Here is a 26393-nt window from a genome sequence, read left to right as displayed (position 1 = left end):
CCGTTTCATGTCAAGGAAAAGTTCCATGTTTACCACAGCACAGCTCGCACGGAGCGTTCAATATGCTGTAAAACTTCAATTAATATTAATAATATTTGTTTCAATCACTGAATGAAGACTGCTATATTTGGGACAAGAGTCGTGACCTTAAATTGCTTGCACAAAACTCTTGATCAGCACTAAATAGACTACCTATACAAGTAGTTATGTCTTTTTTTAGAGGGAATATTCGAACGTCATTTGTGAGCAATTTTGACAGCCCTACTATAAACAGTATCAAAAGCCAACCGGCAGCATAGGGCTCAGCACGAGAAATGTTCCAGAAACCTACGGCTGATCTACCAACAGTATCCTACCCCTCAGGTAGTTCACTGTGGAGGGTCTCTTAGAAAATTTTTAGGAACTGTCTTGAGATCAGTGCTGGCACAGTTTAGCTCCAGATTCCAAGCCTATATGGAATAATTTCACTGCACTGCTGAAGAGAAACTCTCTCACACACACATAAACAAGGCTCACAGCACAGGATCTCAGCAAAAACCTTGAGCAACAGATTGAATCAACATGACAGCCCAAAACAAGGATGCTATTTCCATTTGCACACGACCAAATCCTACACACAATGCGTCCACGCACACACACAGCACACAAACACACACTGTACATGCCTCCTCCACTTTCATGGCACTAGTTGCCATCGTATCGAAGCCATCTGTGTACCAGCAGTACTGGCACCTTGAGTAGAGAGAAAGCGAGGATAGAGCTGGCTCTGCTTTGGCAACAAAGCACCAAGCTTAACTACAGCCAATTGTAATACCAGAGACTCATTTAGAACTCTTGCACTTTAAAGCAAACTACCGAAAGGAAAGCTGAGAGGTTTATAAGGTGTTAAAGGCATTATTTATCGAGATTTTTATTTAGTCATCTAGCAAATTGGCAGTCATTAAGTCTTCGCAATGTTGGCTGTTATTAAGCATTCCTTCTCAATTACTCTATCTGTCTGTCTATCTATCTATCTATCTATCTATCTATCTGTCTGTCTGTCTGTCTGTCTGTCTAATGTAATTTAAAGGGTTAGTTCACCCAAAAATGAAAAATCTGTCATTTATTACTCACCCTCATGTCGTTCCACACCCGTAAGACCTTCGTTCATCTTCAGAACACAAATTAAGAGATTTTTGATGAAATCCGATGGCTCAGTGAGGCCTGCATTGACAGCAAGATAATTAACACTTTCAATGCCCAGAAAGCTACTAAAAACATATTTAAAACAGTTCATGTGACTACAGTGGTTCAACCTTAATGTTCTGAAACTACGAGAATACTTTTTGTGCACCAAAAAAACAAAATAACAACTTTATTCAACAATATAGTGATGGGTGATTTCAAAACACTGATTCATGAAGCTTCGAAGCTTTACGAATCTTTTGTTTTGAATCAGTGGTTCAGAGCGTGTATCAAACTGACAAAGTCACGTGATTTCAGTAAACGAGGCTTCGTTACATAATAAGTGTTTCGAAATTTCAATGGTTCATCACTGGGGGGGCGTGACTTTGTCAGTTTGACACGCACTCCGAACCACTGATTTGAAACAAAAGATTCGTAAAGCTTCGAAGCTTCATGAAGCAGTGTTTTGAAATTGGCCATCACTAGATATTGTTGAATAAAGTCGTTATTTAGTTTTTTTGGTGCACAAAAAGTATTCTCGTCGCTTCATAACATTAAGGTTGAACCACTGTAGTCACATGAACTGTTTAAATACATTCTGGGCATTGAAAGTGTTAATTGTCTTGCTGGCGATGTAGCTGAGCCATCGGATTTCATCAAAAATATCTTAATTTGTGTTTCGAAGCTGAACGAAGGTCTTACGGGTGTGGAACAACATGGGTGAACTAACCCTTTAATGAAATTAATACTTTTATTCATTAAGGGTGCATTAAATTGATCAAACGAGACAGTGAAGATATCTATTTAATAAATGTTTTAATAAATACTATTCATTGAACTTTCCATTAATCAAAGATTCCTGAAAAAAGTATCACCATTTCTGCAAAAATATTAAGCAGAACAGCTGTTTGCAAAATTGATAAAAATAATAAGAAATGCTTCTTGAGCAGCAAAGCAGCATATTAGAGTGATTTCTGAAGGATCATGTGACACTGAAGACTGGAGTAATGCTGCCTTGTTTTGAGGTGTTTTGATGTGTGATCCTCCTTCATGTATTTTTTAATTTCATTAGTTGTTTACTGCTCTGGTGGATGTCTTTTTTTAGTTCAAAAACAGAGCAAAACTATGGTGGACTGTTTTGGGAAACACTTATATAACAGTGGAACAGCCACGTCTAATGTGATCGTCACACAGCCTGCAAACAGGGCAAATTTATTACTAATAAAACCTTAGGTAATAAAACATTAGAAGTATTTATGTCTACTCTATATCAGGCACACAGACACACACAGTGCCTTATTACTAACATGGGAACAGTGTTCATTCTAGCACAGTGCCAACTACAATATATGAACACACACATAAACAGGGAATTCATGTTGAGGTTGTCAGGTTGGTGGATGGCGATTGATCATCCTGACCCAACCTCAATCACAATGACTCACATTAAAAACCATCTGCAGCTCTGTTCTGAGACCAGTCTACTCACCACAACCTCATTCACTACCTGCTTAGTCTGAATTTGAGCCAGACGCCTGGCTGAGAGGGTTGGCGTACTATCAAGATTGTGTCTTCGTGACTTTTAAAGAGTGTTTGAGTGTTCCCGCTGTTCTTTACTCTACCTTGTGGGAACAAATGTCTTTAGGAGACGGAGCCAAGAGTCTACACAGCACAGATAAACTTACCCTGCAGCTACTGATCTGGGGAAATTTTTTAATGATGAATTCACCCCTTTGTGTGTATGCATGTTCAATCATCGGTTAAGGGTAAATAACTACAAATCCATGCAGGACTTCTAACAAAATTGTATTTGAAACACGTCAATGATGACAGCTTTCAGTTTTGGGTGAACTGTCTCTTTAAGGTGTGGTCACATTAGTGAAATTTCAGCCAAATTTTGCATGCAAAAAATGTCCATTGTCAATAGTGTAGAAATGTATGAATCATTGCTTACACAGAAGTCACTGTAACGCTTTACAATATGATTTGTGAACACTGATCAATGCATTAGCTAACATGAACTAACAATGAGCAATATATTTTTAAAGCATTTATTAAACTTCTTAGTTCACAGTGCATTAACAAATGTTAAATACAATTTTGGATTTTAAAGATGTATTAGTAATGTTGAAATGATCATTGACAAAAATTAATAAATGCAGCGAAAGTATTGTTCATTGTTAGTTTACTTCGCTGATTTTTATTCGCTTTGTATTGTTACATTGTTGGTAGTATATGTAAATGAACAATGTTTACTCCTTCTCCATATTACCTGGACAGAGAAATTCACATTTATCAGTTTTCTCCCTCCGTTTAGCACTAAAAACACTATATTCGTGGTTATCCAGTTTGAAATGTTGACTACAAACACAGAGTTCTCTGCGTATTTATGATTCTTTGCAGCTTTCATCCACTGCCTACAACATGCTGGATCCTCCACTGGAAACCGAAAGTAACTCACTCCTGCTAAATGTTTACTCTTTGAATTCTTGCACCTGGGAACAATACAACCAATATGACTAAAAGTTTGCTAAGAAGTATTTCCTACTAAGGTTGTGCCAATGGACGATATCATCGTCCATCGTGATGGCTGACTGACATCAAGATGGACAGACACCATCATGATGCCACCTCCCCGCCCCCGTCCCACTCCGAGTTTTGCAAGTTGACATTTACATTTACTGTGCATTCACACCGCCACCGACGAGAGCGTCAAAACTCGCCCTGGCTGTCCTGCCAACAACGCTGTACTGTACGTTCAAACCGCCGCCAGTGGGAGGGTCAAAGTAAATGACAAGTTGCGGCAACCAATCGGAATCCTCTCAAGCGAGGACCTCTACATTCCGATTGGTTGCCGCTGAACCGCGTCATAGCTCATTACCATAAAGTTGACCTGACTTCAACTCTCCTCGACACTCTTACCGTCCAAGACGCGCCGTAAATTTACGTGCTCTGTAAATTAAATTGAGAATACAACCAATGCATATATGCTATTTTAAATACTGTAGTCTATGCCAGAGACGTGACGTGCGTAGTCTGTGAAAATACCGTGTCAGGCATTTGATCTTGACATTGTTAGAATCTTGTCTTTTTTACATGTCTAACACTGTACATTTAACTTAAAATATTTAATTTTGTACAAGAAAACAGCCCTTACTAATGAATTATTAGTAGCCTATTGTAGTGTCTTGGGAGATCGTGCTATTAAACAGCAAGCACAAACGATGCAAAAGCAGCAGCCCTTTTGGCACCCTCAGTGTCCGAATTCACTCACTCGTTTTCATTCATTTCCTTTAAGTGGACTATATTAGTGGAGAAATAGTGAATGAGGGTATAGGGGCTGATTTCAAACACAAACTCTATCTCTGAAGAGTTCACTGACTCAGTGAATCAGATTCAAACTGCTAATTCATGAGAGAAATTGTTTTGTGAATCTTCTGACTGACTGGTTAAAAAAACAGTTCATGAGAGTTTTTTTATTTTTTTTAGAATTGAACATAATGGCCTGAACTGTGTTCATGTGATAAGGAAACACTGGCACGCACTCTAAAAAAACATAATGCCACTTCACAGGATCGCAGAGAGCAACAAGATTTTAACATTTTTGTTGCAAAAGTTTATTTTTGGTTGCGTTTGGAACCATTATGTCCACAGATCATTTCCGCATTAACATTACTTTCAAGAACATGACTAAATGACAGAGTTTCCATTTTTGGGTGAACTATCCTTTTAATCAGGGCTCCAGACTTAAAAAATGACTAGATGACTAATTGGCTCTGAATATATAATATTTAGGAGCCAAAATCTTTAGTTGTCAAATGCAATGATTCATTTTGAATCGGATATGACCAAAAAATTACTCCCAGTTCAGTGAGGGAGTCAGTTGTGTAATCAGTGAGGGCTCTGAGCGATTCAACCACTGAGTGAGTCACATTTCAAATCAAAAACTCAGTTTGAGATTGTTTTGCAAATCTTTCTGACAGACTCGTTAAAAAGAACCAGTTAATTTTTTTTAGAACTGGATGTAATGCCCTGAGATGTGTTCATGTATTAAGGAATCACTCAACGGACTGCCGATGGCAACTTGATTTTAAATTATTGCTGCAAATGTTTATTTTTTTGTAACTTTCATTTTGGGGTGAACTCTTGCTTTAATGTTTCCATTAAGCAGTGATGTAACTTTCAAGAAGCATCTACAATGCTAATGAGACATAAATAAAACAGATCTACAGGTAGCCTACAGGCAAACATACACTGATTTCTCATGCATGTGACAACCACAAACACATACAGTGCTGAAACATGATCTGTGCTGATAACACTCACTTCCTGTTTTTTCTTTTTGAAAGCCAGCCAACTTCCTCCGAGCCTCATGCACTCCTCATCCCGGCAAGACTTCATCATGTGACAGAATGACGGGGACAAAATGAGAGAAGATGCAAATGCACGAGCAGTCAAAGTAAACTTACCAATCAGATGGAACATTAGATGGGGTTCTAATGAAAGAGGATAAATCTGTTCCCTTTCTGGGGATTCTCTCTCTCTCTCTCTCTCTCTCTCTCTCTCTGTCATCATGTTCTCTCGCTATTTACTTACACCTGACTTTCTGTCACAGAACTTGATGGATGGACATAATTATGTATGCATGTATGAAATTGATGAACAATTTACTGAATTTTATGCTGAGATTCTGATTGAAAAAACCATTTAACACTGCCAGAGACAATGGTCTTTCTTTTAAGAGTCCGACAGACATGAAGGTACTTACTGTAAGAGATCAATATCTTTTCAAACATATATCCATCCAATGATAATTAATAATTTAGTCATATTTTTGTGGCACAAAAATAATAAGGATTACAGCATTTAACTTCAAAAGATAAATTTACATGAAAGTAACTACAAAAAACTAGAATACACCCTAATATATAACCGAGTCGAGATTATAGCAGTGAGGGAGTCGGTTGTGAACTTAGTCGTGATTAACTCCCTGAGTAAGATTCGAATGACTAAAGTGGCGATAACACTACTACACTTTTCGTTATACTGACTTGCATTAAAATGCGTGTGAATGCGGGAGACAGGAAACACAAGCTCGTGCAAAGAAGTTTCAGATTTCACTGCATTTCAAAGATCAAGTCTGAGCTGCGAAGTCGTATCACGTGAAGACCAATAGAAGATTGATGTGACCTTTTAACTGAATTAAAAGAATGCAAACTTTTTACAGTAATATGGAGTACATTTTGGATGTATTATTAAGTGTTACATGTTGAATTTATGTTTTTAAAAAAAACAAAATGCCACAGAGTGTGACGTTATATCACGAGAGTTGCAGCGGCCGAAGAAATTTTGTGTGCCTAAAAAGTAAAGTGTGGCCGCTGCATTAGTCGAGTTTGAGGCTGTTTTGTACATCTTTTTGACTGATTAATTAAAAAGTGGTTCATCTTTTTTTGCTAATAAAGCATCATGGCAATGATCTGCAGCTAAATGTTTTGACATACAACATCAAGTTAGAAATGTTCTTTTTTAAATCAGTTCATTAAAGGATTAGTTCACTTTTGAATGAAAATTTCCTGATAATTTACTCACCCCATGTCATCCAAGATGTTCATGTCTTTCTTTCTTCAGTTGAAAAGAAATTAAGGTTTTTGAGGAAAACATTCCAGGATTTTTCTCCTTATAGTGGACTTCAGTGGTGCACAACCGGTCCAAATTGTAGTTTCAGTGCAGCTTTAAAGGGCTCTACACGATCCCAGGCGAGGAATAGGGGTCTTGTCTAGCGAAACATTCGGTCATTTTCTAAAAAAAACCAAAATAATTTATATACTTTAACCACAAATGCTTGTCTTGCACTGCTCTGCGATGCGCACGCATGACATAATCATGTTACAAAGGTCATGCGTGACGTAGGCCGAAGTACCAGTCCAGTGTCTACAGAGTGAATGTGCAAATATTAAGCCAAACGACCTTTACAAAAAAATGTAAAACATGATATCGGATGATTTTGAAGATGGAGGAGAAAATTAGATGAAGTTTTTCACGCTACTGTGGTACTTCCGCCTACATCACGCGTCACCTTTCAACGCAATGCGTGGCGCATCGCAGAGCAGTGCAAGATGAGCATTTGTGGTTAAAAAGTATATATATATATATTTTTTAAATGACCGATCGTTTCATTACCCTTATTCCATCTGGGATCGCGCCCTTTTAAGCTGCACTGAAACTGCAATTTGGACCTTGCAATCATTGAACCCCACTGAAGTCCACTATATGGAGAAAAATCCTGTAAAGTTTTCCTCAAAAACCTTAATTTCTTTTCGGTCTGAAGAAAGAAAGACATGGACATCTTGGATGACATGGGGGTGAGGAATACATTCTATATGTGCATTATATGGAAGCCCATTTAATCATCAGAGTAAAAATAAAAAAAGGTAAACATTGGATTTTAAAGCTGCAGTCCGTAACTTTTTTTGGTTAAAAATGATCCAAAATCAATTTTGAGCAAGTACATAACCAGCCAGTGTTCAAAACTATCTCATTATTTTAGCTCGATTAACTCGATTCACAATTCGGCATGCAGCAGTTCGTCTTTGCGTCATTACGTCACGTCCGTAAACAGAAAGGAAGGAGTCCAGGCCAGTCGGTTTTATCACGTGAGGATGCTGCTTGTAGAGGATCATTTATAGTCTGTTCTCACACCAGCTGAAATAATTAAACGTCAATCTGACACTGACAATCATCAGTGACAACTGGAGATTCACCCATAGTCAAAAAGCAAAAGACTTTGGACTGTGGAGTGGCTACAGAAATTGAAATCTACAGGTAACTCTAATATACACTAAATACACACAGCGTGTGTCTCAATCAGCTCCCTAGTTCAGTAGTCAGGGCACTGATCAGGCAATCAGCCACATTCATTTACATGGTATACTGATTCACGACCTATAGCAAGCTGATTGAGACACAGGGATAGTCACGCAATGCTGATGTTGTTAACATTAACAATTTGAAAACAATATAACAGTATTAATAATTTGCACGGTTTGGCATGATCTGAGCTAAGCGATCGTTAGATTTAATCATCATTGGCAGCACGATTTATTGTAGGAAAATTCTTATATTGGTCATACTTTCAAGATGTAGAATCTGTGATTCTGAAGTTCAGTATCCACCGGTGCGGTGACTGACAGCAAGCATTAGATTCATCTGCGCTGAGCAGTGCCGATGCACAACCCACGTAACAATAACTATTCCGCATATGACTGCAATCGCATGTTTCAAACAGAGATGGCGACAAAGAGGAAAAATGGCGGACTGCAGCTTTAAATATGAAATAAAGTCACAATGACAAAAAAAAATTTATTTTAAAAAAAATCAAAAATCTCAGTCATAGAACCTAAAGTTTTCCAAAGCAATCAGTTTCAGGTGATAATCTAATACACTGATCTACACTAACTGAATCTTTGTGACTGCAATGCAATTGTCTACCAATAGTGATGAAATACCACAGTCTCTCATAGTGGAACAGTCTCACAGTCTTCATATGCCCAGTCCCATGGTTGAGGAGATGACAGATGTGTGGTCAGCCCGATAGACTTACAATAGATGTAAACAGCTCCTGCCTTTTCAATGAAGTCACTGTGGTAATTTGTAGCATGTGATATACTGAGCTTCACACAGAGGATCAGAGTCGATGAAAAAGTGCCACAAACTGGGCCTACAGCCAGCTGCCTTACCTGCTGCCAGGAGGGGCAGGCAAAAAGAGGACAGGCTTGAAAAGAGGGGAAAATGGGTTTCTTGAATTACCTTTCAGTCGTGTATGCATGAAATAAGTGCACAATGACTGGTATGAGTTTACACCAGCAGCGGATATCTCATCTACCTGCCTTCCTGAGAATCAAAGACGGGAACACAGGCAAGAACAGAAAGAAAGCATCCAGGATGTGGTGTAAAAGTGCTCATGCTGTTAAATTAAATTAATTTCAAGACCACCTTAAATGAATTCAAGGCTATGGCTGTGGACTGTGGTCCACTTTACACACTATCCATACTGTAATACACAAAATTGAAAAAAGTGCCTTTAATCACAGTATATGAAAAAATATTCACATGGTATACTATTACAAATATATAAGTATATAAGTATAAACATATATAAGTATAAACAGTATAAACAGTATATGCATTTTTTTTGCATGCATGCATGCATTTTCCATAATATCCTGCACTTCAAAAGGCAAGAAATCTCTTTAGGGATGTAAATATTCATGTACATTATAATATGTCTAAATTCACTTACATTTCATTTGCAGTGACTGATTTTATTTTTTATTTATTTAGACATTTTAATATCACCCTTTTCAATGGCAATAACATGAAAATAATTATCAGCTTATTGTATAGGCCAGAATTTCAGTGCATACTGAGGGCCCTATCATACATCCGGCGCAATGCAGCACCAGGCACGACATGTTTTTTGCCCGTTTCATCCTGATGCAGTTATCATTTTCACCTCCTGCGCCACGTTGTTTAAATAGCACATGCATTTGCGCCCATGGACGTGCTGGTCTGAAAATGAGGTGTGTTCAGGTGCATTGTTGCCGTGTTGCTATTTTGAGGCAACTGAAATAGACTGTGCCATTGATCAACAAAAACCTGGTCTAAAGTCAATGGCACAATTTTTGTTTTATTTAAAGAGCGCTTTATAAAATAACAGGGTGTACAACGCGCGTGCATTCTGCTTATTACACACACAGAGACGAGCAGCAGCACGCAAACATGCCAAATATTAAAAATAAAAGGATTGCTATGTAAAAGATTAGTATTGTGTGCATAAAGATAAAAATGCTTTGGTGGAATCCGGCTTTTCCCTAGATGGTCTTCTTGCACACACAAGCAGATCTGTTTGTTGCTAGAGAAGCGTTCAGTTTTTCTGCTTGCAAATTCCGCCGTGTAAATAGCAAATCCGCCATGGTGCGAGCACAACTGGCTTTTAAAGGGAATGGGAGATGAGAATCTGATTGGTTTATTGCACGTTACACCCAAAAAAGTGATTAGTTCACTTTCAAATAAAATTTTCCTGATAATTTACTCACCCCCATGTCATTCAAGATGTTCATGTCTTTCTTTCTTCAGTCGAAAAGAAATTAAGGTTTTTGATGAAAACATTCCAGGATTATTCTCCTTATAGTGGACTTCAATGGCCTCCAAACGGTTGAAGGTCAAAATGACAGTTTCAGTGCAGCTTCAAAGGGCTTTAAACGATACCAGACGAGGAATAAGAGTCTTATCTAGCGAAACGATCTGTCATTTTCGAAAAAAATGTAAATGCATATGCTTTATATAAACAAATGATCGCCTTCCAAGTGCTTCCGCCAAAACCGCACTTTCGTATTCTTCAAAAAGCTTACGCTGTATTTCCTACGCCTTCCCTATTCTACTTACGGAAAAAATGGAACTGGCGCTGCGTTCATTCTGTAAGTAGAATAGGAAAGGCGTAGGAAGTACAGTGTAAGCTTTTTGAAGAATACAAAAGTGCGGTTTTGGCAGAAGCACTTGGAAGGCGATCATTTGTTTATATAAAGCATATAAATTTTTTTCCGAAAATGACCGATCGTTTCTCTAGGTAAGACCCTTATTCCTCGTCTGGTATTGTTTAAAGCCCTTTGAAGCTGCACTGAAACTGTAATTTTGACCTTCAACCGTTTGGAGGCCATTGAAGTCCACTATAAGGAGAATAATCCTGGAATGTTTTCATCAAAAACCTTCATTTCTTTTCGACTGAAGAAAGAAAGACATGAACATCTTGGATGACATGGGGGTGAGTAAATTATCAGAAAATTTATTTGAAAGTGAACTAATCCTTTAAACTAGCAAAAGTGGACTTGGACACGCCCTAAGTGCACCTAAGTGCACGGTGCCCTAAGTGCGCTTTAGACCATGCGCTTAGATTAGATCGTTAAAATAGGGCCCTAAGTATCAGTGCATACTTATTTAAAGTAATATTTAATTTTAAGCTAACGATTATAGCTTTATTCTAATACATACTTTGCAAATGCAAATAGTATGCAATAAAGGGGTCTGTGGCTTTAAGACAAGTACATACTTAGTGCAAACCTTGATTAAAAAAAAAAAAAAAGCTTAACAAGCCTATAGCTTAAACCAGTGGTTACACTGGTATAGTTTGGTTTAGTGGGGTTTGGCTATAGGACCAGCTAGATCAGCAAAACCACCTTAAGCTGGTTTAAGCCTTGTTTGCCATCAGGAACGTGGATTTTTCTTGGCATAATGCTAATGTTAGTTTGCCAGAACAACATCTAACTAACACACACCAGATGAAAAAGCATTATGAGTGAGAAAAACACTGTCATTGGAACAGTGTTTCGCTCCAGCTAGATAAGTATCTAGTTTCATCACAGCCACACTGGTCTCTGGGATACTAGACTGAAAGTATAGCTTTTGGATGACTGAGAGGGGGTGAGGGGAAACACGCTTTGTGGGGGGAGGTGAGAGGAGAAAGAGAGAAAGAAAGAAGGGTCCTAATCTGGTACACATGAGGTCATTTCTGGGAAGAGCAGAGAGAGTATGCCCAGATTTCACACCATGAACAACAGACTCACAGATGCACTTTGTCTGTCTGTCCTTCTCTCTCTCTCTCTCACTCAAAAAAATAAAAAAATAAAAAAAGGTGTGCTGACGATGCATAAAAGGGAAACGTGAGAAAGGAATTTAAACCAGTATGCATAATGTGTCCATCGACTTTCTAATGACATTTTAAATATAAATGTTTTTTTGTTTTTTTATGAAAAATATGTTTCAAAAGTTAGGTGTCACAGTTCCAGTCATTCCCGGACTCCATTTCCCATAATCCTCCCTACCAATCACCTGCACTCACTCCACCAATCAGCTGCAGCTCATTACCTGGACTATTTCAGCCTCTCTCTTCCTCGCACACTTTGTGAGGTCTTGTATTACTATGCTTTGCACTTCTGAGCGGTGATCATTCTGTTTGTCTGCCTGTTACTGATCCTGTCTGTTTCCTGTGTACGATTCTCTGCTGCCTGCCCTTTGGATTATTTGTTCTGTCTTGGACTTGTGTTTGATATCTGCCTGCCTTGATCTACTGCCTGTTCCATGACCACAATTCTGCCTTGTCCCTGCTGTACCTGTTTGCCACTGTTTGACCCTTGCTTGTTTGACCACGAACACAGCTTAATAAAGCCTGCACTTGGATCCCACGTCGTGTCCCGATTTATTACATTAGGGGGCTATATGATTTTTTTAAAAGTTTTTGAAAGAAACTTATGCTCACCAGGGCTATGTAATTTTGATAAAAAATGTTGCAAAAACAGTCATATTGTTTTCTATTTTATATATTTTACATATTTTAAAATATAATTTATTCCTGTGATGGTAAAGCTGAATTTTCAGCAGCAGTACTCCAGTCTTCAGTGTCACATGATCCTTCAGAAATCAATCTAATATGATGATTTGCTGCTCAAGAATCATTTTTTATTATTATTATTATTATTATCAGTATTTAAAACAGGTGTGCTGTTTATTTTTTTGAAAATCTTGATTCACTTTTCTCAGTCAGGATTCACTGATAAATAGAAAGATTAAAAGAACAGTATTTATTATAAACTAAATGTGTTATTTCTTTTTTTTTTAAATATTGTTTAAATATAAAAAGAATTAGAAAAATCAGTTTACATAGAGTAATATAATGTATCATGTCAACTTCTCAAAATTATTTAATGTCCATTGCCATTTTTATATACACACATTCATATACATTACACACACAAAAAAATGCCACACTCAATTATGCTCACACACACACACACACACACACTGAATCCTGGACTCTGCAGCTGTCCAAGATTCAGGTGTTATGTAATGCTGATAAGTGAACACGTCCTTCTGGCAACTTTTGGGAGCCTGGTGACAGCAAATTGTAAATGTGGATCGACTGGACCGTTACCACCGTAACACAACACACATATATGCTTAATATACGGTCTTTAAATCCTGCACACTAATTATGATAACAAGACTAATATAGGGATCCCTCAAACATCAAATATGTTTGATCATGGAAATCCATGACTAGACGAAGTTTCACGCACTTGCAAAAAGCCAGAGTGCATTTGATGTCTCCACTAAAGCGTACGTGTGAACTCCAGAGACCTGTGACCCAGATTCCCAGCATACTCTTATTCAGCATCTATGTGTGTTTTCCAAATGTCACTTTCATATGGACTCTGTACTTACAATGAACATGAACAGAGACAGCCTAACAACACTGAAGTCAAACCCCATTATGTGCAGGGCAGATGGAGTGGTACTCTGCACAAATTAGCTTAGCGGAAGCCTGTGTGAGGCAGCATTATCACACAGTCTCACAGACGGTGTGGCCCTGCAGACCACCTCAACTCACCCGCATTAGATTCAGCAGAGGGTGATTTCTCCAACACGCAAATTCCTCCAGCCATTCTAATCTCAAAACCTCCAGACAGCTGACCTGAGCATTTCTCTCCCCAGATGAGACCAAAAAAGAGAGCCGTCTATGGCCCAAACCCATTACCACACTGAAGAAAATCAATGATGCAGCATGGATTTGAGTGGACTGTTAATACCAGCAGTGCATTTATTCTCAGGACTGGAATTTTGTTATTTGAGTTATTTTCATTAAATAAAACTATCAAAAACATTTTTGTTAACTGAAATAAAGCTGAATAAAACAAAACCTGAAAATACAAAAATGAAAGCTAATTCAAGAGATGAATAAAAACTATAAATAATATTAAACTAATATTGAAGCACACAGAATAATAACAAAATAAATAAAAACAGATAAAAAAAAAAAGATATTGGAAGAATTCGATGAGAAGTGCTTATGTTAAAGGGTTAGTTCACCCAAAAATGAAAATTCTGTCATTAATTACTCAACCCCATGTCATTCTAAACCCGTAAGACTTTCGTTCATCTTCAGAACACAAATTAAGATATTTTTGATGAAATCCGAGAGCTTTCCGTCCCTCCATAGACAGCCTACGCAACTGACACTTTGATGCTTCAAAAAGTTCATAAAGAGATCGTAAAACTAATCCATATGAATTGACCGGTTTAGTCCAAATTTTCTGAAGATTGCTTTTTATGATGAACAGATTTAATTTAGGCTTTTATTCACATTTAAACATTGTTCAACCGAACTCGAATGACGTGCAAGAACAAACCTCTTCCGAAAGATTAAACGTGCTGCGTAACACACGAGAATGAACCTCATTGGTTTTCACATGCAAAGAACCAATGCTTGAGCCTCTGTTTACCACAACTGATGTGTGAGTTGATGAATGTTTATATGTGAATAAAAGCCTGAATTAAATCTGTTCACTTCATCATATAAACCGATCGAGTCTCTTCAGAAACTTTGGACTAAACCACTCAATTCATATGGATTCGTTTTACAATCTCTTTATGAACTTTTTGAAGCATCAAAGTGTCAGTTGCATATCTCTCAGATTTCATCAAAAAGATCTTCATTTGTGTTCCAAAAGTTGAACTAAAGTCTTACGGGTTTGGAATGGCACGAAGATGAGTAATTAATGACAGAATTTTCATTTTTTGGTGAACTATCCCTTTAATGTATCTGAGTTTGAACCTTCTCAAATGTGTGGCCTTTTTGAGACCTAATCTGAAACTCTAGCGGAGACACTTGTGAAATTACGGGTGATATTTTTCTTAAGGCAAAATTCTGTAAACATGAGACGTCAGCCTTCATTTGTTCTCATTGCTGTCTAGACAACACATTTGACACATTAGACACATTTTGTGATTTTCCCTCCTATAGGTAGTCAATGTACAGGTACATTAGCATATGTGAACAATATAAACTACAGCCTAAAGCCATTATACAGCCATAAACCAACCACTTATCAATGTCATAATTAATGTCAGCTCGACACAACTCAATTATATAAACAAACATTTGTAATAACATTTGTAATACTACATAATAAGAAAATGTCACATTTGTTAGCATGCCGTGGCCTGACTTCACCTGTTGTTTCCTAATATGCAGAGGCGTGCACGTTGCTACCGAGTCTAGATATTTTTCCATTTGTCAATGACATTTGCTTGGTTTAACAGCATCTGATTTGATTAAATGCTCCTGTGTTCACTCAACCAAGCGCACAACAACCCACACGCAACCCTCTCTCTTCCACTTTCTCCCTTTCTCACATACTATTGATAAACATCACCCACCGCTATTCTCTGGGTGGCAATATGAACTCATAAGAAAGATAGTGAATTGATTACCAACAGAAATGTCACTAATGCAGGTTTGTTTTTTAAGCAGAGATTTTTTGACACATTTTGTGACTGACACTGTGATTGAGATTTATAGCCATCCGTCAGCTATTATTCTTGAAGGATGATGCACCTATCTCCTTTCTAAACAACTTCTACATCTTAGTCAGTATAACTGCACTCACAGGTTATAGTAGCCTAATCCCATTACTAGTAAGACCAAAGCTAAAGCCTTGGGCCTAAAAAGACAAGAAGGCGAGACTCAAGAGCAGAGGTGAGGAGAAGGAAAGCTGAAAAGCAAGACAGATTCTTCTCTCTGGATTGCTGGATTGCTTTTGCCCAAGGTCGTTTAACTGGAGGATCTGTTGCAGCATGTTTAACTAACAGAATGGTTACACTTTATTTTACAGTATGTGTACTTACATTGTACTTACCAAAGAATGTACTGGTAACATAAGGTAACTACTAGGGCTGCACGATATATCGCGATTTATCGCAAATTTTACTGCACGCGATTTGGCAAAGGCTGCGATTATTTTATGCGCAGCTTGTCAGAGCTGTACGGCTCTGTGATCAGTATTAGATGCTTCTCCATCTGAAAGCCAGAGGGCGCTCTCGCGCAGAAACTCCACATATGCCCTGCCGCAGAAGTAGATAACACGTGTCATTCCAGGAAATCCTTATGTATGTATCGCTGTAGCTGAATAAACAGAAGATTGAAAAGCTTTGATTGATTGAACATGACTAATAAACACACGACTGCTTTATTCTGTGTAAGAAGCCACATCATCTCACAGAAGGATGCTCAAATGTCGTTATGAAAAAAATATGTTATTAAATGTTGTCTTTTGTTGGACAAGATGTTAATAAGTGCTTCTCATGTCTGGAAAGATGTTTGACGCGTGTTGCTTTTTCAAATGTACATTATAAGCGACTCAAACTCACAGTGCTTTCAGATGGATTTGCATTTGGAGCCATACTTCATTGACAAGCTGCGCATAAAAAACCCCAAAACAATTGCAGCCTTTGCGATTTCATAATTGCACAAAGAATCGCGTTTCAGTGTTATTGTTCGCATCGTATGATACATCTTGCAGCCCTAATAACTACATGGTTAAGGTTAGGTTCTTCCTTTCCTGAAAGCCTGCTCTGATTGGTCAGATGGCCCAGTCTGTTGTGATTGGCCTACCGCTTACAGCGTCTGTCGAAAATGAAACGCTCGAATTTGAATTTGACATGTCGACAACATGAACCAAACTCTTCCAGGCCTCAGCTATAAATAGAGTGTTTGAGGGCGGGTCAAAGGAGACCTCGTTCCCGGGCAGCCACTGAAAACCATATAGGCTGGCATTATGCAAATTTGTTAAAAACCTACTTGGATACCTGCAGGAAGTAAGACTTGTTTCAGGCAGTTCAATAACTAAATTTATCGTTCTCTTAGATCTTCAAAACTTTGCCGATCTTTTACACTCACAAACAGCTATATTATAATAAACTGCAAGAAAGGAAATTCCCAAAAAAAAAGCATAATGGAGCACTTTAAACCAGGGATGAAATAGATTTGATACATGACATGATACAGTATTCCTAAGCAAAAGAGCACTCAGGCCAAGCCCTATGACAATTAAACAGCTAGTCGATTTCTAACAACTGGATAATGGAGATTCATACGAAAGCTGATTCTCCATATGATGACACTTAAATTCTGTCTTTAATGGGTGTCTTGAGTAAAGACTGTTTACTTCCAGTGTGCTAAATCTTCTACACAACCACCACAAACTCACACCAAGTCTACTTTGAGTGCTCAGATGTCGGCACGTTGAACACTTCGCTTGTTTCCCTGTCACACTGGTCCTCTCGTGGGTGCCAAGACACCCACACAGTCGCATAGGAATTCAATAAAGCGAGGGAATGGGAGAGTACCACGCTGTTTTGTGTCTGTTGCTAAGCAAAGTGAATCAACCCAATGACAAATTTGAAGTTCAGCTCTTGATTCATCTCAAACAGCAGCAATGACCCACAACGACACACACAAAGGGGTGAATTAAATTTAGTGTCTTGAACTGTACTCAAACCATCTTATTCTTTACATCCTTCTATCTTTTCTATGACCTGAGAACAACCTTGTCGTGATAGGTCAATGTGCAGTGATTTCTAACAGCATTGTGCTTTGACAACTAAGCCACTCCATCTATTATTGACACTTTCCAAATGAGTTGCATAGATTCACTGATCCAACCCAAAGCCTTTGATTTGCACTGACATCCATTAAAACTCAACTGAATGTGCAGTTCAGGCCCTCTGTAAACTATAACAAATATTGTTTTCAATTAAAACACCACTTGACAGCTGTCCTTCCAGCCATTGAGTTGCTTAAGGTTCAGCTTAAGTGCACTGCACTGTCGCCTGTACTATAAAGCTGTCAGGTAAATATGTTTCTGAGTACCTTAACAGACGTCAATAAAATAATAAAAAACGTTATGATCCAAGACTGTAACCAGGACGTCGGTCATGCAGATACACTGACAGACAAAATCTGATGAGATGCCTACCTAGACAGCATTTTTGATGCAGTGGGTGAATCAGTAAATAATTTACATGAAATTATAATCTTATTCGCACATTTTCATATGACTTTGTTTAGGGGTGGAACTTCATGCTTAATTTTTTCCCTCAAAATCATGTTTCTACAAATCACATTATACAAATTCATATGGAATCGGCACCTCGTAAAATAGTTCTGTTTTATCATGAGAATTAGTTTGATCAATATAGATCAATACTTTATCAGTTATTGGTTCTTTAACATAAGGCCAACCGATAAGTGTCGCAATTTGGTGCTTACCTAAAGGATAGCTTACTTGTTTAGTATAACAACAGAAAATAAAATTACAATTTAATTACGAAATACTTTTCACATTACAGCCATTCTTTATCAAGTGATTTTTAAGCTTTGACATAACTCAAAATAGTCCAGTAGGTACATACATTTAAATAGCAAAAGAAACATGCATGAATATAAATGGCAAAATAATCCTAATTAAACACTTAAAAATATTCATAATGGACAGTATGTTTTTATTGCTGCAGCCTAATGATTGTGTGTCAGTTATCTAATATCAGCTAGATCTCTTAAGAGGGCATAAGATGTCCATAAGATATTCCAAAATGTTCTAGATAGGCATCTCACTTGATTTTGAGCCAACGTATCAAGACAGTCCAAAACAGGGGAGGAGGACACACCAAATATCCTACAGAAACAGTTAAGTAATGCTACTACACAATGTGTTTCCAGCAGTGGACGGTTCCATGAGCATTTGCATCGCTGCAGAGCTCTGAAAGTCCTCAGTCAATAACAAAGTGATGACACTCACTCACCTTCATAATACCGCAAGGTGGATTCCCGGTACCGGTGCACCTCTCTGCAGAACTGTCGCGGTTCCTGGTACCGATCCGCGGGCTGCTGTGCTCCCTGTACCGTCCGTTAGAGTATACCCCTTCGGCCCCATACACTGGGTGCGCAGCCGCCGACACGTCCAGGTATGTCTGGTAGGTATCGCTGATGCTCAGTGCCGCCGCCGCCGCCGCGTCCCGGGTCGGGGTGGTCGCCTCGGAGACGTGCTCGTATAAGGGTCCCGCCACGGATTCGGAAGCCTGCGGCTCAGCCATCGCGCGCTCTGCCGTTAGCTACGCCAAAAAACTCACCATCGGAGTGAGTGAGCCTGTGATTTTAAGAACCCACGGCGAGACAAACAGCCATCGGAGTCCGGTGCGTCCTCGTGAAACCGTAAAATCCATGAACAGCGAAGGCACCGCACGTTCTCTGCCAGCCTCGGTGGTGAATAGATTGTGCGGGCGGATAGATTCAAACTCCCCTCTCCTCCCTCCTTCTCACCCCCTCGTCGCCCTCCCTCTCACCCCCTCGTCGCCACTAGGAGAAAATAAAGCGCACAGATGGCGCTCGCGCCGTGTTCTGCGGGTAGGCGTCCGTAACTACCGAGATAATACAGGGTTATGAGGGCCAATTAGACCCGTTCTGTCCCTTGATTGTCAGACGCCCTGCAAGCATTGATGGAAGGATTTCCGCTGCCTCGGTGTTGTGTCAGTACGCGTTCAGTCACTTCGCTTCTGTCCCTCCAGCGTCTTATGTGTAACCAATCAAGGATGACTGAAGATGGTTGTGACTGGATTAAAAACACATTTGGAGAGTCAGGTCCTGCCACTTGATTTGCAAACTATCCCATCTCACTTAAACTGAACCATTCAAAGCCATAAACACGAGCTGATTTACATAAACATGCTACTCAACGACTTCCAGCCTGCCTAAAAATGATAAACAAACACAATGCCTCCGCCTGTGTTATACACGTAAGTACACCATGAAATTATCCAGTAATTGCCCCTTTTAAAGAGGCAGCCATAGATGTTTTGATTTATAAATACATGCCTAATTGCATGGGAAAAATAAAAGTATAATATAAATAGGCTATATTTTTATTACATAACAAGCCTGTAAAGTCAAAGACAGATTATAAAATTTCAGGCAAGCCCAGATGAAAGTTAGCCTATATGAAAGTGTGACTATCTATCTATCTATCTATCTATCTATCTATCTATCTATCTATCTATCTATCTATCTATTTACGACGGTGCACAGGGCCATACACAAAGACATGCCATGACACTAAAAAATAATACAATAAACAATAACTAAATAACATAAATTGTAACACAAAACACCTTAATGTATGCATTACTGATAATACATTTTTTTAAAAATATTTATTTAAAATATATTCATATGTGATATGTCATGCAGGAAATGTCTTTTTACTGTTTTTCACCATAAATTATTAATGATAAATAAATTTATTAATAATTAATTTAATGCATTGTTAGACCAATTACAAATTGTCACCATATATGGAAAGATAACTTACAGTTAAAAAACTGTTTTTACTGTTGTATTTTTTAGGGTTTTTTTAAGTTCATATTGAAACACTTCATGAAAGATTTTTTCATTTATTCTTGCATATATACATTATATTGATTAAAGGGTTGTTCATCCAAAAATGAAAATTCTGTCATTTATTACTTACCCTCGTGTCGTTCCACACCCGTAAGACCTTCGTTAATCTTCAGAACACAAATTAAGATATTTTAGTTGAAATTTGATGGCTCCGTGAGGCCTCCATAGGGAGCAATGGACACTTTCTCTCTCAAGATCCATTAATGTACTAAAAACACATTTAAATCAGTTCATTTGAGTACAGTGGTTCAATATTAATATTATAAAGTGACAAAAATATTTTTTGGAGTGCAAAAAAAAACAAAATAGCGACTTATTTAGTGATGGCAGATTTCAAAACACTGCTTCAGGAAGCTTCGGAGCACAAATGAATCAGTGTATCGAATCTGCTGTTCGGAGCGCCAAAGTCACGTGATTTCAGCCGTTAGCAGTTTGACACGCGTTGGCAGTTTGATTCATAACGCTCCGAAGCTTCATGAAGCAGTGTTTTGAAATCTGCCATCACTAAATAAGTCGTTATTTTGTTTTTGTTTTTTTTGGTGCACCAAAAATATTCTCCTCGCTTTATAATATTAATATTGAACCACTGTACTCACATGAACTGAATTAAATATGTTTTTAGTACATTAATGGATCTTGAGAGGGGAAATGTCATTGATCCCTATGAAGGCCTCATGGAGCCATCGGATTTCAACTAAAATATCTTCATTTGCGTTCCGAAGATTAACGAAGGTGTTACGGGTGTGGAACGGCATGAGGGTGAGTAATAAATAACAGAATTTTCATTTTTCGGTGAACTAACCCTTTAATCCTCAGAACACTGAAACACTGTGGACTTTCATTTGACCTCTGCTGTTTTATTCAAAGATAATAATATTCTCTATCCCTTAACCCTGAACCTGACCTTCACACAAACCTTTTTGCATTTTTACATTTTAATTATATTATTTAACCCCCACACATTTATCATGCACTGTATAGGCAACTGTGTGCACATAGACAAAAAAAAAAAAAAAAAAAGAGGACAGACAGAAAGAGAGGAAATATTATACTGTCAAATTATATCCTCCAGAAAAGCCAAATCACATTAGCTGGTGATGGCATGATAGAAATCATATGCTCCTCTGCCTGAGCAGCCATTACAGCATGATTCATCACTTTCAGACTGCTGCAATCAAATGCAGAGCTGGGGCATTAAGGCCAGACAAGAGCAATATAACTCAGAACAAGGTCATTAACAGCTGACCAGAGCACCATTGGCACATACTCCTACAAAACTGCATGGCATGTTTACATTTACATTTACTTTTAATCATTTAGCAGACACTTTTATCCAAAGCAATATACAAATGAGAATCATAGAAGGAATGAAATCAACAATAGGGCAACAACAACAACAAAAAACGCAACTGGCGCCGCGTTCGTTCCGTAAGTTGAATAAGGAAGGTGTAAGACATACAGCATAAGCTTTTTGAAGAATACGGAAAAGGGGAAGCACGTGCAAGCTGATCATTTGTGTTTATAAAGCATATACAGTTGTCTTTTTGTAGAAAATGAGCGATCGTTTCGCTAGATAAGACCCTTATTCCTCGTCTGGTATCGTTTAAAGCCCTTTGAAGCTGCACTGAAACTGCAATTTTGACCTTCAACCGTCTGGAGGCCATTGAAGTCCACTATATGGAGAAAAATCCTGGAATGTTTTCATCAAAAACCTTCATTTCTTTTCGACTGACGAAAAAAAGACATGAATATCTTGGATGACATGGGGGTGAGTAAATTATCAGAAAATTTTATTTGAAAGTGGACTAATCCTTTAACCATGTCAAAAGCATCAGACAAATCCGGCAAGATAAGTACTGTGTATAAATAATGTTTTGGAAGCTTCTCTTGCCAGTCTTAGAGCTTCAGTAACAAGTCAGTCTCAGTTGAGTTAACGCTTTTGAAGCCAGACTGGTTGTTCAGGAGTTTGTTCTGTGTGAGAAAGGTAGAGACTTGGTTAAACATGACTCACTCAAGTGTCTTAGCAATAAATGGAAAAAGGGATGCCAGTCTGTAGTTTTCTAAAAGTGCTGGATTTTCTTAAGCAGTGGGGTTATCCGAGCCTGCTTGAATGCTGTGGGAAAACCAGTGTGAAGAGAGCTGTTGATGATTTGAGTGCAGATACAACTAAAGAAGAAAGGGCTTGAAGGAGATGAGTAGGGATAGGATCAAGCGGACATGTAGTAGGATGTTTGCAAAGGATGATTTTGGGGAGAGTGTGTGTGTTTGCTGTTAAGATGAAGTTTGTCAGTTTGTGATGTGAAGAACTGGCCGCTGAAGGCTGTGCAAAGTCGTCAACTGTTTCAGATGAGGAATGTATAACATCAGCTTTCAGCATACAGGAGATCAGATGTTCTTGTGCCTTGGAAGATGATGCAAGACAAGTGTATCATTTATTTATTGTCAGACTAATACATGGGGGTGATGGATGAGGAATTGCCTCAAGAACAAAAGCCCATAATTCCCTCAGCACAATCAGTTGATGCCATCAAAACACTGCCTGGAATCCATTTCTTCTGAGAAACTATTTTCTGGCCAGGATTTGACGTCATGTTTCCTTTCACAATGAAGCCCTTCTATTCTAATAAGACTGAAAAATGCTTTAGTTTCATCAACTTTTTTCTTTCTCTAGTGCTGAATGAGGACACCAGCCTTGCCATGACCCCAAAACGTCCTTGCAGATGACACTCCACCCCCACCATCATGCAGTGTACAGATTCATTAGGAGTTCTTTAAGAAATGCAGTGATTTATTGAATGATGTGGTTGTCTTGGTGTGAGAATACTGAAGAGGGACTGATGAAGGGAGACTGGAGAGAGAAAACCAGGAAGTTTATGACAGACAGACAGAACCCCACTCATTTTTAATTGGGGAGAATGAAAGAAAACATCTCTTAGTATAGATTTGCCTCCAGCAGGCCACAGTATGGTCTGAAGGGATTTTGCTCTTAAGCATAACTTTAGATAGAGAGTAGAGATGTTGGGCAGGGACAGAGCAGGAATAATACTAACACAACAATTCTTCTCCATTTGCCCGGAAAATGTTTAGTCTGAACCTTTTAAATTTTATCTCACACATCTTTGGTACATTAGCAGTGATTTCCTGTGTTGATTAAATCACAGATAATTTTTTAGAGTATGTGAAAATTGCCACTTTTTCGGGTGAGCAAAAACACGCTGTTTTTGTCAAGTCAAGTCACCTTTATTTATATAGCGCTTTTTACAAAGCAGCTTTACAGTGATAACTGGTATACTGTTTCTGTTTTGGCTGCACAGCAGAAAATGGTGTCATTGTCCATCTTAAGTAAATTCAGCAGTGATTCATTCCGTTGTAAAAATCAATAGTTGTTTATTTAGTTAATTTATCTATATCAGCACTGGAGTAAACAGTGTCATCATCCAGCTCAGTTCAGTTTGCATACAGGCAGATCAAAACATTGTTGAATATGAAATGTCAAGTGTCCCCAACTAAGCAAGCCAAAGGCGACTGCGGCAAGGAACCCAAACTCCAGCAGTTGACATCAGGTGGCAAACAGGTGTTAAAATGGAGAAAAAAAACCTTGGGAGAAACCAGGCTCAGTCAGGGGGCCAGTTCTTCTCTGGCCAACAATGAACAGTGCATGACTATGATTCAGGCAGCTTTCATAAGTCCGATTGGGATCGCAACAGTCAAAGTATTTATTCCAGTTCCATCCAGTTGAGGATCGTATTCATCACACCGGTATGGACGGTTTGTTGAGCAACTGTTCCACTGGCTGTAGTGTCGATGAGGCCTTCACAGTGGATGATCTAGTTGACACAATCTCTGTTGACACTTCAGGGCTGCATTGTTGTCTTGTCTAGGCACAGTTCCTCGATCTCACCTGGATACGGCCCGGATCCGGCTGACTACGGTAAACCTCGGGATAAACAGAGAGACTAATATTAGCGTAGATGCCATTCTTCATCTGATGTAATGAGTACATCGGGTGCTATAGGAAGTGTTCCCGGTTCCGGCTGACCTAATTTATGCAGCCTAACGATCCATTAAAGGATTTGAAAACATAAATTAATAATGTGTTATGTGTATGCCAGGGTAAAGAGATGCGTTTTTAGTCTAGATTTAAACTGACAGAGTGTGTCTGCTTCCTGAACAATGTTAGGAAGATTGTTCCAGAGTTTAGGTGCCAAATAGGAGAAGGATCTACCGCCTGTGGTTGATTTTGATATTCTAGGTATTATCAGCTAGCCTGAATTCTGAGACCGCAATAGACGTGAAGGACTATAATGCATTAAGAGCTCGCTCAGGTAATGGGGAGCTAAACCATTTAGTGCTTTGTAAGTAATTAGCAAGACTTTAAAATCTATACAATGTTTAACAGGAAGCCAATGCAGTGATGACAGAACTGGGCTAATATGGTCATACTTCCTGGTTCTAGTAAGAACTCTAGCTGTTGCGTTTTGGACCAGCTGTAGTTTGTTTAACAGGCAAGCAGAACAACCACCCAGTAGAGCATTACAGTAATCTAGCCTTGAGGTCATGAACGCATGAACTAACTGTTCTGCTTTTGTCATTGAGAGCATATGTCTTAGTTTAGATATATTTTTAAGATGGAAGAGTGCGGTTTTACAGATGCTAGAAACATGGCTTTCAAATGAAAGATTGGTATCGAAGAGCACACCCAGGTTCCTAACTGATGACGAAGACTTAACAGAGCAGCCATCCAGTGTTAGACAGTATTCTAGGTTATTATGTGAAGAAAAATTCCAAAAATTAGAATCTCTGTTTTTTCTGAATTTATTAGTAAGAAATTACTGGTCATCCAATTTTTTAGATCAGCTACTGTATGCATTCCATTAATTTTGTGAATTGGTAAGTTTCATCAGAGCGCAAAGAAATGTAGAGCTGAGTATCATCAGCGTAACAGTGAAACTAACGGCATGCTTCCTAATGATATCTCCCAAGGGTAGCATGTACAGAGTGAAAAGCAACGGTCCTAGTACTGAGCCTTGCGGTACTCCATATTGAACTTGTGATCGATATGGCATCTCTTCGTTTACTACTACAAACTGATAATGGTCAGATAAGTATGATTTGAACCATGACAATGCAATTCCACTAATGCCAACATAATTTTCGAGTCTATTTAAAAGAATGTTGTGATCAATAGTGTCAAATGCAGCACTAAGATCTAGTAACACTAATAGAGAGATACAACCACGATCTGATGATAAGAGCAAATCATTTGTAACTCTAATGAGAGCAGTCTCAGTACTATGGTACGGTCTAAATCCTGACTGGAAATCCTTACAGATACCATTTCTTTCTAAAAAGGAACATAGTTGTGATGAAACTGCCTTTTCTAGTATTTTTGACAGAAAAGTGAGATTTGAAATCGGCCTGTAATTGACTAATTCTCTAGGATCAAGTTGTATTTTTTTTAATAAGAGGTTTAATAATAACCAGCTTAAAAAGTTTTGGTACATATCCTAGTGATAAAGATGAATTAACAATATTAAGAAGAGGATCTATGACCACTGGAAGCATCTCTTTCAATAGCTTAGTCGTTAAAGGGTCTAACATACATGTTGTTGATTTTGATGATTTAACAAGTTTAGACAATTCTTCCTATCCTAAAGCAGAGAATGAATTGAATTTTTCCTCAGGGATACTACAATGCACTGTCTGACGCGATACTGTAGTAGACAGTTGCATGGTTATAATGTTCTCTTTAATTTTGTCAATCTAGAAAGTAAAAGGGTTCATAAATTCACTACTGCTGTGCTGTTTGGAAACATCAGAAGCTGAAGCTTTATTTTTTGTTAATTTAGCCACTGTATCAAATAACTGCTCTGTGTCCCTTTAAATG

The 26393-nt window shown here is 38.4% G+C and overlaps 1 protein-coding gene across 1 annotated transcript in view; it reads right to left on the bottom strand.

The window, feature by feature from the left end:
• Nucleotides 1-19732, bottom strand: part of plcl5 (phospholipase C like 5) — a 77208-nt gene extending 57476 nt beyond the window's left edge. The window contains exon 1 of the mRNA XM_048209363.1: nucleotides 18856-19732. Coding sequence (XP_048065320.1) covers nucleotides 18856-19146 — 291 coding nt within the window. The 5' untranslated portion in view covers nucleotides 19147-19732. The remainder of the gene's footprint in view (nucleotides 1-18855) is intronic.
• Between the last annotated feature and the right edge of the window lie 6661 nt (nucleotides 19733-26393).

This window comes from Megalobrama amblycephala, linkage group LG1 (genome assembly GCF_018812025.1).
Source record: "Megalobrama amblycephala isolate DHTTF-2021 linkage group LG1, ASM1881202v1, whole genome shotgun sequence".
In the NCBI taxonomy this organism is placed as follows: domain Eukaryota; kingdom Metazoa; phylum Chordata; class Actinopteri; order Cypriniformes; family Xenocyprididae; genus Megalobrama; species Megalobrama amblycephala.
Note: the sequence above shows the minus strand (reverse complement) of the source record. Positions and strands in the feature narration are given on the sequence as shown.